Source organism: Panulirus ornatus, chromosome 6 (genome assembly GCF_036320965.1).
Source record: "Panulirus ornatus isolate Po-2019 chromosome 6, ASM3632096v1, whole genome shotgun sequence".
In the NCBI taxonomy this organism is placed as follows: Eukaryota; Metazoa; Arthropoda; class Malacostraca; order Decapoda; family Palinuridae; genus Panulirus; species Panulirus ornatus.
Genome location: NC_092229.1, coordinates 1,757,552 through 1,773,150, shown reverse-complemented (window position 1 = coordinate 1,773,150; position 15,599 = coordinate 1,757,552). Strand labels below are relative to the sequence as shown.

General features: G+C 41.1%; 1 protein-coding gene across 3 annotated transcripts in view; it reads right to left on the bottom strand.

Moving 5' to 3' along the window:
• LOC139748990 (uncharacterized) overlaps nt 1-15,599 on the bottom strand; it is a 60,635-nt gene extending 45,036 nt beyond the window's left edge. For 2 of the 3 annotated variants that reach the window (XM_071662346.1, XM_071662347.1), the window contains exons 1-3: nt 15,405-15,599; nt 10,031-10,127; nt 1,825-1,926 (exon numbers count right to left, since the gene is read on the bottom strand). In XM_071662346.1, the coding sequence (XP_071518447.1) occupies nt 1,825-1,926 (102 nt within the window). In that variant the 5' untranslated portion in view covers nt 10,031-10,127; nt 15,405-15,599. The remainder of the gene's footprint in view (nt 1-1,824; nt 1,927-10,030; nt 10,128-15,404) is intronic. The other variant, XM_071662345.1, reaches the window with a different exon arrangement.

Here is a 15,599-nt window from a genome sequence, read left to right as displayed (position 1 = left end):
GAAGGGTAGTGAATGAGAGTCAAGGCATGTATAGAGCATCATATTACAGAAGACAGTCAGGTTTCAGAAGTGGTAGGGGATGTGTAGATCAGGTGCTCACTTTAAAGTCAGATAAACAGATGGATACTCATATGGCATCTATGGATCTGGAGAAATCATATGATAGGACTGATAGGGACACCTCAAGGTTAGTCATAACTTCAGATGGTGTGGGAGGAAAGCTGCTGGATATAGTGAGTTTTATCAAAGGTGTAAGACATGTGTACAAGTAGGAAGGAAAGAAAGTAATAGGTTTCAAGTAAAAACTGATATGCGGAAGGGGTGTGCGATGTCACCATGGGCATTCAATTTGTTCATGGATGGGATGGCAAGTTTGACATGTCAAATCCGAGTCTCAGAGAGAGAAGTGCAACCATTGGAGCCGTGTGAGATTAAAGTACATGCTCCTACTGAGATGAGATTGGGATACACGTAAAATCATTAGAAATCTAGCATAAGTGTCTTTTAGCCTCCATGTGGCCAAGGCAGCCAGGTGTCCTACCCAGGGTTCGTATACCTCTGTTGGTGTATATACATCTGTCTGTCCATCAACATATCTGTCACATACATGGGAGCCGCATGAGATTAAAGTCCATGCTACCCCCACCGAGATGAGGTTGGGTCATTTAAATCACTAGAAATCTAGTGCGTGTGTCTTTTAACCGCCATGTGGCCGAGGCAGCCAGGTGCCCTACCCAGGGTTCATATCCCTATGTTGGTGTATAAACATCTGTCTGTCAATCATCATATTTGTTACACCATCAGAGCCCCATGAGATTAAAGTAAATGCTAATGTCACCAAAATGAGGTTGGAATACATATAAAAAGACTAGAAATCTGTGTGTGCATCTTTTAACCTCCATGTAGCTGAGGCAGCCAAGCATCCTTCCCAGGGTTCGTATCCTTCTGTTTGTGTGCATGCATTTGTATGTCCACTGACACATTTGTCGCACCATCATTGCCACATGAGATTAAAGTCCATGCTAATGCCACCGAGATGATGTTGGGATACATGTAAAAACACTAAAAATCTAGTTTGTGTATGTGTGTGTGTGTGTGTGTGTGTGTGTGTGTGTTTCAACCTCCATGTGACTGAGGCAGCCAGGTGCCCTACCCAGGGTTCGTATCCCTCAGTCGGTGTATTTACACATCTGTTCATCGACATATTTGTTACACCATCAGAGCCACAAGAGCTTAAGTCCATGCTACCCTCGCCAAGATGAGGTTGGGACACATGTAAAGACACTACAAATCTAGTGCTGCATCTTTTAACCTCCATGTGGCTGACGCAGGTAGGTGCCCTATCCAGGGTTCATTCCCCAGTTGGTGTATTTACATTTGTCGGTCCATCGACATATTTATCACATCATCGGAGCCGTGTGAGATTAAAGTCCATGCTACCCCCACTGAGATGAAGTTGGGACACACATAAAAACACTAGAATTCTAGTGTGTGTGCCTTTAACTTCTTTGTTGCTGAGGCAGCTAGGCACCCTACCCAGGGTTTGTATCCCTCTGTTAGTGTATAAACATGCTGGCATATATAAAGGATGTTATATGACTTGTCACTGTGCTGTTTAACTGGATTAGCATGCTGTACTGGCGTTTACACCACAAAGCAACAAAAATTTATTCATGCTATTCAAACATAAACCAATTGTTATTACTATTTAACCTATGCAGAAACATGCACTTTGTAACAGTATCAAAATATTGTAGCCATGATAACTTTTTATAACACTACATTAACACTACTAAAATGTAGGCCAACATGTATCATACCTACCCTTAAGTGGTTGATCGACGCAATATGATGTTCATAAACCATACGACTTGGAAAGGTAATGCGACAGATACCACATCGTGGATGGAGGTAGTGACGCTGCATCTGAAAAGAAAAATTAACCTACATATCACAACATCACCCAATCTTCCAATATCACACTGCACACAAGCTCCTTACAAAACACATCGTGGATGGCTTCAAACAACCATAACTCACCACCCACACAGTACTGGTGGCAATATATATCAACAAAGCATCAAACAACATCACTCTGCACCCTTATACAAAACATACTTGACACCATCCTACATAAAAATGACAAAAAACCATTTACCAACTTTAAAGTTAGGCGACATGCCCAAGTCATTCATAAAGACTACTTCCAAACTCCTAAAGCTGAATATGGGTGTACCCCACCCAGCAGTTCCTTGAAAACTCTTCAGCCTCTTCCTGCATGACAAAAATCAATTTATCACAGAACAACCATGATGAAATGCTTCAGTAAAATATCAGGTGAACACCAAAACAACATACAATGAAATAAGTATCACTAGCTAAATCTAAGATCAACAGCGAGAAGAGTAGAATAATACATTCAAATAATCCACACAACCATAAAACGTTATTGTGAATGGACAACACATCCAATGCATCCAGAAAATAATTGCAAATAACAATGAGAAAGTTAACTGAAATCATTTTTAAAAAAGTTATGACCAAACAAGTGCAAACACTGTAAGAAGCAGTACATTGTGTAGAGATGAAAATAGCCTGTAGTCAGAAGCACTATATGTTATACTGGAATGGAAGACTTCCTCAGTGTTAATTATGATGTAAAAACAGTAACAGAGTTACACAGACAAGATCAAAGAATAAATGAAAGTTATGCAATCACAAATCATAATCTAACAGTACTATTTACAAACATGAACAAAGAAAGAACACAAAAACAAAGATTGATCCTTTCAAGGAAGGTGATAGAAGGTGGCGCAAGGAAACAAACGAAAGAATGGCCCAACCCACCCACATACACATGTATAAACATACACGTCCACACACACACACATATAAATACCTATACATTTCAACATATACCCTTTCAAGACTTACTCGATCAAACCACCTCACACCACATATGGTCCTCAAACATCTCATTTCCAGCACATCCACCCTCCTCTGCACAACCCTATCTACAGCCCACACCTCGCAACCATATAACATTGTCGGAACCACTATTCCTTCAAACATACCCATTTTGGCTTTCCAAGATAATGTTCTTGCCTTCCACACATTCTTCAATGCTTCCAGAACTTTCACCCCCACCCCCACCCATAGACTCACTTCCGCTTCCATGGTTCCATCCGCTGCCAAATCCACTCCCAGATATCTAAAACACTTTACTTCCTCCAGTTTTTCTCCATTCAAACTTATCTCCCAGTTGACTTGTCCCTCAACCATACTGAACTAATAACCTTCCTTTTATTCACATTTACTCTTAACTTTCTCCTTTCACACACTTTACCAAACTCAGTCACCAGCTTCTGCAGTTTCTCACATAAATCAGCAACTAGTGCTGCATAATCACCGAACAACAACTGATTCGCTTCACAAACTCTCTCATCCACATCAGACTGCATACTTGCCCCTCTCTCCAAAAGTCTTGCATTCACCTCCCTAACAACCCCATCCATAATTAAATTAAACAACCATGGAGACCACGCACTCTGCTACAAACCAACATTCACTGAGAACCAATCACTTTCCTCTCTTCCTAATCATACAAATGCCCTACATCTTCGATAAAAACTTTCCACTGCTTCAAACAACTTGCCTCCCACACCATATATTCTTAATACCTTCCACGGAGCATCTCTATCATATGCCTTCTCCAGATCCATAAATGCTACATACAAATCCATTTGCTTTTCTATGTATTTCTCATACATTCTTCAAAGCAAACACCTGATCCACACATCCTCTACCACTTATGAAACCACACTGCTCCTCCCCAATCTGATGCTCTGTACATGCCTTCACCCTCTCAATCAATATCCTCCCATATAATTTCCCAGGAATACTCAACAAACTTATACCTCTGTAATTTGAGCACTCAACTTTATCCCCTTTGCCTTTGTAAAATGGCACTATGCATGCATCTTGCCAATCCTCTGGCACATCACCATGAGTCATTTACACATTTATTTATTTTGCTTTGTTGCTGTCTCCCGCGTTAGCAAGGTAGTGCAAGGAAACAGATGAAAGAATGGCCCAACCCACCCACATACACATGTATATACATACATGTCTACACACACAAATATACATACCTATACATCTCAATGTACACATATATATACACACACAGACATATACATATATACACATGTACATAATTCATACTGTCTGCCTTCACCCATTCCCATCGCCACCCCACCACACATGGAATAACAACCCCCTTCCCCCTCATGTGTGCGAGGTAGCGCTAGGAAAAGACAACAAAGGCAACATTCATTCACACTCAGTCTCTAGCTGTCATGTAATAATGTACCAAAACCACACCTCCCTTTCCACATCCAGGCCCCACACAACTTTCCATGGTTTACCCCAGACACTTCACATTCCCTGGTTCAATCCATTGACAGCACGTCGACCCCGGTATACCACATCGCTCCAATTCACTCTATTCCTTGCACGCCTTTCACCCTCCTGCATGTTCAGGTACCGATCACACAAAATCTTATTCACTCCATCTTTCCACCTCCAATTTGGTCTCCCACTTCTCCTCATTCCCTCCACCTCCGACACATATATCCTCTTGGGTCAATCTTTCCTCACTCATTCTCTCAATGTGACCAAACCATTTCAAAACACCCTCTTCTGCTCTCTTAACCACACTGTTTTTATTTCCACACATCTCTCTTACCCTTACATTACTTACTCGATCAAACCACCTCACACCACACATTGTCCTCAAACATCTCATTTCCAGCACATCCATCCTCCTGCGCACAACTCTATCCATAGCCCACGCCTCGCAGCCATACAACAATGTTGGAACCACTATTCCTTCAAACATACCCATTTTTGCTTTCCGAAATAATGTTCTCGACTTCCACACATTCTTCAAGGCTCCCAGGATTTTCGCCCCCTCCCCCACCCTATGATTCACTTCTGCTTCCATGGTTCCATCTGCTGCCAAATCCACTCCCAGATATCTAAAACACTTTACTTCCTCCAGTTTTTCTCCATTCAAACTTACCTCCCAACTGACTTGACCCTCGACCCTACTGTGCCTAATAACCTTGCTCTTATTCACATTTACTCTTAACTTTCTTCTTTCACACACTTTACCACACTCAGTCACCAGCTTCTGCAGTTTCTCACATGAATCAGCCACCAGCGCTGTATCATCAGCGAACAACAACTGACTCACTTCCCAAGCTCTCTCATCCACAACAGACTGCATACTTGCCCCTCTTTCCAAAACTCTTGCATTCACCTCCCTAACAACCCCATCCATAAACAAATTAAACAACCATCGAGACATCACACACCCCTGCCGCAAACCTACATTCAATGAGAACCAATCACTTTCCTCTCTTCCTACACGTACACATGCCTTACATCCTCGATAAAAACTTTTCACTGCTTCTAACAACTTGCCCCCCACACCATATATTCTTAATACCTTCCACAGAGCATCTCTATCAACTCTATCATATGCCTTCTCCAGATCCATAAATGCTACATATAAATCCATTTGCTTTTCTAAGTATTTCTCACATACATTCTTCAAAGCAAACATCTGATCCACACATCCTCTACCACTTCTGAAACCACACTGCTCTTCCCCAATCTGATGCTCTGTACATGCCTTCACCCTCTCAATCAATACCCTCCCATATAATTTACCAGGAATACTCGACAAACTTATACCTCTGTAATTTGAGCACTTACTCTTATCCCCTTTGCCTTTGTACAATGGCACTATGCAAGCATTCCACCAATACTCAGGCACCTCATCATGAATCATACATACATTAAATAACCTTACCAACCAGTCAACAATACAGTCACCCCCTTTTTTAATAAATTCCACTGCAATACCATCCAAACCTGCTGCCTTGCCGGCTTTCATCTTCTGCAAAGCTTTTACTACCTCTTCTCTGTTTACCAAATCATTTTCCCTAACCCTCTCACTTTGCACACCACCTCGACCAAAACACCCTATATCTGCCATTCTATCATCAAAAACATTCAACAAACCTTCAAAATACTCACTCCATCTCCTTCTCACATCACCACTACTTGTTATCACCTCCCCATTAGCCCCCTTCACTGAAGTTCCCATTTGCTCCCTTGTCTTACGCACTTTATTTACCTCCTTCCAAAACATCGTTTTATTCTCCCTAAAATTTAATTATATTCTCTCACCCCAACTCTCATTTGTCCTCTTTTTCACCTCTTGCACCTTTCTCTTGACCTCTTGCCTCTTTCTTTTATACATCTCCCACTCATTTTATACATCTCCCACTCATTTGCATTTTTTCCCTGCAAAATCGTCCAAATACCTCTCACTTCTATTTCACTAATAATCTTACTTCTTCATCCCACCACTCACTACCCTTTCTAATCTGCACACCTCCCACGCTTCTCATGCCACAAGCATCCTTTGTGCAAGCCATCACTGCCTCCCTAAATATATCCCATTCCTCCCCCTCTCCCCTTACATCCTTTGCTCTCACCTTTTTCCATTCTGTACTCAGTCTCTCCTGGTACTTCCTCACACAAGTCTCCTTCCCAAGCTCACTTACTCTCACCACTCTCTTCACCTCAACATTCTCTCTTCTTTTCTGAAAACCTCCACAAATCTTCACCTTTGCCTACAAAAGATAATGATCAGACATCCCTCCAGTTGCACCTCTCAGCACATTAACATCTAAAAGTTTCTCTTTCGCGCACCTATCAATTAACACATAATCCAATAACGCTCTTTGGCCATTTCTCCTACTTACATACTTATACTTATGTATATCTCTCTTTTTAAACCAGGTATTCCCAATCACCAGTCCTTTTGCAGCACATAAATCTACAAGCTCTTCACCATTTCCATCTACAACACTGAACACCCCATGTACACCAATTATTCCCTCAACTGCCACATTACTCACCTTTGCATTCAAATCACCCATAACTATAACCCGGTCTCATATATCAAAACTACTAACACACTCACTCAGCTGCTCCCAAAACACTTGCCTCTCATGATCTTTCTTCTCATGCCCAGGTGAATATGCAACAATACTCACCCATCTCTCTCCATCCACTTTCAGTTTTACACATATCAATCTAAAGTTTACTTTCTTACACTCTATCACATACTCCCACAACTCCTGTTTCAGGAGTAGTGCTACTCCTTCCCTTGCTCTTGTCCTCTCATCAACCCCTGACTTTACTCCCAAAACATTCCCAAACCACTCTTCCCCTTTACCCTTGAGCTTCGTTTCACTCAGAGCCAAAACATTGGTTCCTTTCCTCAAACATACTACCTACCTCTCCTTTTTTCTCATTTTGGTTACATCTACACACATTTAGACACCCCAATCTGAGCCTTCGAGGAGGATGAACACTCCCCACGTGACTCCTCCTTCGGTTTCCCCTTTTAGAAAGTTAAAATACAAGGAGGGGAGGGGAGGGTTTCTAGCCCCCCACTCCAGTCCCCTCTAGTCGCTTTCTATGACATGTGAGAAATGCATGAGAAGTATTCTTTCTCCCCTATCCCCTACATTTCAAAATATTACTGTCCTGGTCACAAAAGCAAAGTTTAAAGAGAATAATAGCCCTTTTCTCTAATTTTAAAGCATTAGCAACTAGGAAATATTTTCTACTCAAGAACAAAAATTGTGTTACACAGTGTAATGTATTAACTGTAGAATCCTTCACTCTAAGATGATAAAAGGCCAAACAGATAGGGAGTGCCAGCACCAGGCCACACCAAAAAATCACCAGTTGATTGTTAGCAGGTAGTAATCATGTAAACCTTTCCTGAACAAACCAAGTATGATAAAGACATATTCATGATTACTGTCCTCCCATCACCAGCCAATCTGAGGAAGATAATATATGCAAATTCTGAAAGCTGGTAACATCACATCACCCGCAACACTCCACATGCTGATGGAAGCAGAACACAGGTACTGACCGACTTTGTGGAATTGGTAAAACACTAAAACCAAATGAATATTCAGTGCTTTTAAGCATAGAATATATAAAAACTTCAAACTATTTACATGGAATTATCTCTTTTGCCCTCCTTCAAGATATATCTAAAAACTTAAAACCAAGCATACTATATTACATACTTTGATTTCATATAAAAAGTATTCACATTTAATAGTTTAAAATTTTCCCAATACTTTCATTTCTTCCACAGATATTACATAATTCAAAATCAAATCTAAAGACTGATATATCTGACATTCCATTAATACATGGTCTACAGTTACACTGTAATTCTGTGTCATATACTGAGTCAGGTTTTCTCTCCATCAAGTAACCACTGGTCAACACAGTACAGTATGACCACTGACCAATCCTCATCAGATGTAGAATTGCTTCATAATGAAAATTCCTCTTAAAGACTCAATGCCATGCTTCAACATCTTTCTTTATCATCTGTGATTCGTTATTCTTTTGGACATATAAGTCCCACCTAGCTTGCTATTCACATCTAACATAATTATCTAATCTCCTCATAAAATCAAAATGAGGCATACCTCTCATATATAAAATGGGGTAAACCATGGAAAGTTTTGTGGGGCCTAGATGTGGAAACGGAGCAGTGTTTCCATGCATTACACATGACAGCCAAAGACTGAGTGTGAACGAATGTGGCCCTTGTTGTCTTTTCCTAGTGCTACCTCGTGCGCGTGCAGGTGGAGGGGGGCGACATTGCATGTGTGGCAGGGTGGCGACAGGAATGGATGGAGGCAACAAGTATGGATATGTACTTGTGTATATATGCATATGTCTGTTTATGTATATATACACTGAAATGTATCGGTATGTATATGCGTGTGTGTGGGCATTTATGTATATACATGTGCATGTGGGTGGGTTGGGCCATTCTTTCATCTGTTTCCTTGCGCTACCTCGCTAACACAGGAGACAGCAACTATGTATAACAAATGAATATAAATAAATAAATATTATACATTTCTATCTAGTCATTATTATACTTTGTCGTCGTCTCCCACGTTAGTGAGGTAGCGCAAGGAAACAGACGAAAGAATGGCCCAACCCACCCACATACACATGTATATACATACACTTCAACACATGCACATATACATACCTATACATCTCAACGTATATATACATATACATACACAGACATATACATATGTACATAATTCATACTTGCTGCCTTTATTCATTCCCATCGCCACCCCCCCACACATGAAATGACAACCCCCTCCCCCTGCATGCGCACGAGGTAATGCTAGGAAAAGACAACAAACGCAACATTCATTCACACTCATTCTCTAGCTTTCATATACAATGCACCGAAACCAGACCTCCCTTTCCACATACAGGCCCCACAAGACTTTCCATGGTTTACCCCAGACGCTTCACATGCCCTGGTTCAATCCAATGATAGCACATCGACCCTGGTATACCACATCATTCCAATTCACTCTATTCCTTGCACACCTTTCACCCTCCTGCATGTTCAGGCCTCGATCACTCAAAATCTTTTTCACTCCATCTTTCCACCTCCAATTTGGTCTCCCACTTCTACTCTTTCCCTCCACCTCTGACACATATATCCTCTTGGTTAATCTTTCCTTAATCATTCTCTCCATGTGACCAAACCATTTCAAAACATCCTCTTCTGCTCTCTCAACCACACTCTTTTTACTACCACACCTCTATCTTACCCTTTCATTACTTACCCAATAAACCACCTCACACCACATATTGTCCTCAAACATCTCATTTCCAACACATCCACCCTCCTCCGCACAACTCTATCTAATGCCCACGCCTCGCAACCATATAACTGTCATTCATACCATACAAAAATACTTGTATATGTAAAACAAATGCATGTTATAATCTTCCCTAATTCAACAACCTTAAATTATCCACACAATGAGCAATTCAAAGTTCTTTTTCAGTATAAATTACTCTAGACTTTCCTTACCCTGTGCAATTTGCTGCGATTGTGGAAGCCAATACCTTCACTGTTATTGCTCCCTGCTGGAAGGCATTTAAAAGCCAGCTTGCAAGTGCTACAGAACCTGTAAAAAAAAATTGCACATATCACCTGGAGTAAAATATATCTCAAAACTGGCAAAAAGAAAAATAATATAGAAATGCAATTCTTTTGGATAAAACTACGCTTGAAAGTAAAGCAATTAATGTTAGATATCTAGATTTTCAGTAAGTTTTCAATAAGGTTCTACATCAAAGGTTACTAGCAGTAACTGTCACACTCTTCATTGATAGATTGTACTTCAAGGGATACAAAATTGCATGACTGTCCATAAACATCCATAAACAAAGACCTGTGATCAGTGAAAAGGCTTCAAATGGTTAGACACAAACATGCGAGGTGCCACAAGGATCAGTCTTGGGAATGCTTCTCTTTCTCATATACAGTAAAATATTGATAAATGGGATGCATTTCAAGATATCAAAATTTTAATATCGATAATGCTCAAATCTTCACATATCAATATTAAAAACAAAAAAAAGCATGAATTCTGGTGAAATGCAAGATAATACCTGGGTGTACGGGGGGGGGGGGGGGGGGGGGGGGGGGTAATAGCACAGAAAGAAAGAAAGAAAAAAAAAAAAGATTTGGGTGTACTAATATCTAGGGACCTAAATCCGAGTAAGCAATGCACAGAAGCAGTGAAAAAAGCAAACAAAATTTTTGGATACATAGGTATTGTCTTCAAATCTAAGTTCAAGGAAATCATGCTTACTCTTTTCCACTCACTTCACTGCTTCACCTACATCCTGAATACTTAGTTCAATTTTGGTCACCTTCCTAAATAAAAAAGACAAGACAGAATGGAGAGAGTAAAGCATTGAGCAACTAAAATGATTCCCATACTGAGAAAAATCCTACTAGAGAAGATTAAACAACTTCAATCTCTTTAGCTTTGAGAAGAAAAGGGTCTACCTCCTTATATCTCTGATGCCTGCTCCAACTGGAACTCCCTTAAAGGGGTGGCCACGGCAACAGTCTCTATAACAGAACTCCAGTGATGACTCTTAGCCTTTAGTGCCTCAACCTTAACAAGCCACTAGCAGAGGGCAAGTCTAGCACAGTACCTAATAACCTTGCTCTTATTCACATTTACTCTCAGCTTTCTTCTTTCACACACTTTACCAAATTCAGTCACCAGCTCCTGCAGTTTCTCACCTGAATCAGCCACCAGCGCTTTATCATCAGCGAATAACGACCGACTCACTTCCCAAGCTCTCTCATCCACAACAGACTGCATACTTGCCCCTCTCTCCAAAACTCTTGCATTCACCTACCTAACAAGCCTCCCCTCCTTGTATTTTAACTTTCTAAAACGGGAAACCGAAGGAGTCACACAGGGAGTGCTCATCCTCCTCAAAGGCTCAGATTGGGGTGTCTAAATGTGTGTGGATGTAACCAAGATGAGAAAGAAGTAGAAATAGGTAGTATGCTTGAGGAAAGGAACCTGGATGTTCTGGCTCTTAGTGAAACGAAGCTCAAGAGTAAAGGGAAGGAGTGGTTTGGGAATGTCTTGGGAGTAAAGTCAGGGGTTGGTGAGAGGACAAGAGCAAGGGAAGGAGTAGCACTACTCCTGAAACAGGAGTGGTGGGAGTATGTGATAGAGTGTAAGAAAGTAAACTCTAGACTGATATGGGTAAAACTGAAAGTGGATGGAGAGAGATGGGTGATTATTGGTGCATATGCACCTGGGCATGAGAAGAAAGATCATGAGAGGCAAGTGTTTTGGGAGCAGCTGAGTGAGTGTGTTAGTAGTTTTGATGCATGAGACCGTGTTATAGTAATGGGTGATTTGAATGAAGAGGTGAGTAATGTGACAGTTGAGGGAATAATTGGTGTACATGGGGTGTTCAGTGTCGTAAATGGAAATGGTGAAGAGCTTGTAGATTTGTGCGCTGAAAAAGGACTGGTGATTGGGAATACCTGGTCTAAAAAGAGAGATATACATAAGTATACATATGTAAGTAGGAGAGATGGCCAAGGAGCATTATTGGATTACGTGTTAATTGATAGGTGCGTGAAAGAGACACTTTTGGATATTAATGTGCTGAGAGGTGCAACTGGAGGGATGTCTGATCATTATCTTGTGGAGGCAAAGGTGAAGATTTGTAGAGGTTTTCAGAAAAGAAGAGAGAAAGTTGGGGTGAAGAGTGGTGAGAGTAAGTGAGCTTGGGAAGGAGACTTGTGTGAGGAAGTACCAGGAGGGACTGAGTACAGAATGGAAAAAGGTGAGAACAAAGGACATAAGGGGAGAGGGGGAGGAATGGGATGTATTTAGGGAAGCAGTGATGGCTTGTGCAAAAGATGCTTGTGGCATGAAAAACATGGGAGGTGGGCAGATTAGAAAGGGTAGTGAGTGGTGGGATGAAGAAGTAAGATTATTAGTGAAAGAGTAGAGACAGGCATTTGGATGATTTTTGCAGGGAAATAGTGCAAATGACTGGAAGATGTATAAAAGAAAGAGGCAAGAGGTCAAGAGAAAGGTGCAAGAGGTGAAAAAGAGGGCATATGAGAGTTGGGGTGAGAGAGTATCATTAAATTTTAGGGAAAATAAAAAGATGTTTTGGAAAGAGATAAATAAAGTGCATAAGACGGGGGGAAAATGGGAACATCAGTGAAGGGGGCTAATGGAGTGGTGATAATAAGTAGTGGTGATGTGAGAAGGAGATGGAGTGAGTATTTTGAAGGTTTGTTGAATGTGTTTGATGATAGAGTGGCAGACATAAGGTGTTTTGGTTGAGGCGGTGTGCAAAGTGAGAGGTTCAGGGAGAATGATTTGGTAAACTGAGAAGAGGTAGTAAAAGCTTTGCAGAAGATGAAAGCTGGCAAGGCAGCAGGTTTGGATGGTACTGCAGTGGAATTTATTAAAAAAAGGGGGGACTGTGTTGTTGACTGGTTGGTAAGGTCATTCAATGTATGTGTGACTCATGGTGAGGTGCCAGAGGATTGGCGGAATGCTTGCATAGTGCCATTGTACAAAGGCAAAGGGGATAAAGGTGAGTGCTCAAATTACAGAGGTATAAGTTTGTTTTTTTTTGAATGGAGAAAAACTGGAGGAAGTGAAGTGTTTTAGATATCTGGGAGTGGATCTGGCAGCGGATGGAACCATGGAAGCGGAAGTGGATCATAGGGTGGGGGAGGGGGCGAAAATTCTGGGAGCCTTGAAGAATGTGTGGAAGTCGAGAACATTATCTCGGAAAGCAAAAATGGGTATGTTTGAAGGAATAGTGGTTCCAACAATGTTGTATGGTTGCGAGGCGTGGGCTATGGATAGAGTTGTGCGCAGGAGGATGGATGTGCTGGAAATGAGATGTTTGAGGACAATGTGTGGTGTGAGGTGGTTTGATCGAGTAAGTAACGTAAGGGTAAGAGAGATGTGTGGAAATAAAAAGAGCGTGGTTGAGAGAGCAGAAGAGGGTGTTTTGAAATGGTTTGGTCACATGGAGAGAATGAGTGAGGAAAGATTGACCAAGAGGATATATGTGTCGGAGGTGGAGGGAACGAGGAGAAGAGGGAGACCAAATTGGAGGTGGAAAGATGGAGTGAAAAAGATTTTGTGTGATGGGGCCTGAGCATGCAGGAGGGTGAAAGGAGGGCAAGGAATAGAGTGAATTGGAGCGATGTGGTATACCGGGGTTGACGTGCTGTCAGTGGATTGAATCAAGGCATGTGAAGCGTCTGGGGTAATCCATGGAAATCTGTGTAGGTATGTATATTTGCGTGTGTGGACGTATGTATATACATGTGTATGGGGGTGGGTTGGGCCATTTCTTTTCTTTCGTCTGTTTCCTTGCGCTACCTCGCAAACGCGGGAGACAGCGGCAAAAAAAAAAAAAAAAAAAAGTTTGTTTTTTTAATTTTCCAAAAGAAGAACAGAGAAGGGGGCCAGGTGAGGGTATTCCCTCAAAGGCCCAGTCCTCTGTTCCTAACGCTACCTCGCTATCACGGGAAATGGCGAATAGTATGAAAAAAAAAAAAAAAAAAGTTTGCTAAGTATTCCTGGGAAATTATATGGGAGGGTTTTGATTGAGAGGGTGAAGGCATGTACAGAGCATCAAACTGGGGAAGAGCAGTGTGGTTTCAGAAGTGGTAGAGGATGTGTGGACCAGGTGTTTGCTTTGAGGAATGCATGTGAGAAATACTTAGAAAAGCAAATGGATTTGTATGTAGCATTTATGGATCTGGAGAAGGCATATGATAGAAATGCTCTGTGGAAGGTATTAAGATTATATGGTGTGGGAGGTAAGTTGTTAGAAGCAGTGAAAAGTTTTTATCGAGGATGTAAGGCATGTGTACGAGTAGGAAAGTGATTGGTTCTCAGTGAATGTCGGTTTGTGGCAGGGGTGCATGATGTCTCCATGGTTGTTTAATTTGTTTATGGAGCTCCTGAAATCTTCAACTATCACAAACAACTTCAAAAGGACCCAATTGCCTAAAGCTGTTTGAATTCCTCTGTATGAAAAAAATATGTAAAATCTCTTGCTTGCCAACCAGTTATATTATGATACCATTATACCTTCCTACCTTATTCCACAGCAAAGTTCTTCCTATGGCTCTATGTTTCCAAAATAATATCTTCCAAACAATATTTCTCTGCAATCTTATACATATGATCTTAAGCATATGTATAGATTTCACATATGTAGGCAGTAGTTGGTAGGCAGCCAACAGTCAGGGAGGTGTATTACCAGTACGACTTGCCTGGGTATCAGGAGGGTTAGTGATGCCACCACAGTAAGCCAGCACTTCAGTAGTTGTCAAGCTGCATCCCTCTAGTCCAAGTAGCTATCGGTTCTTTCTGCCTCACCCACATGTGGACTACAGTAAACAAACATACAATCTCTCCTTGGCATATATAACACCAGACAACACTTAACACACACAGCATATCCTTGACAACTCTAGATTTTCCTGCAGTAAGCACTAAGTGTTAGATCTGCCTTTTGGCAAAATGTTAGCAACAGATATTAGTAGTAGGTAGGAACATTTAGGCAGCAGCATTAACTACAAACATTAGGTACTAGAGTTGCCCTCTGCCAGTGGCCAAATATATGAAGAGTGCTGTTGATGCATAACTTAACATAAAACACTTGCCAGGGTCTCTTTAAGAGACATGATATGATTTCTGCGATAATCAAAGTAGACGGCCCTCTCATACCTTAACTTTTGGGGCCGACTTATTTGAATGACAATGAGGTCAAAGGTATTAACTGTAAGATAAAAATATTACAAATCATTTGCAGTCCCAATGTTAAACAAGAATGATCCACTCATTATATTCAATAAAGAAAACTAATATTACCTTGATACAGCAGTTTTAAATTCTTCAGCATTTTCTTCTCTCCATTTTGCTTCAATATCCTTCTGTTCCTGTCTCTGTTGAATACGTATTTTGCGCAACACCACTGAATGCTTCCTAGCTAATCGATTCAGCTGTGACTTATGTTGATCACTAACCAAATGTAACTTGTATTCCTGAAAATATCAGAGCAGTCTA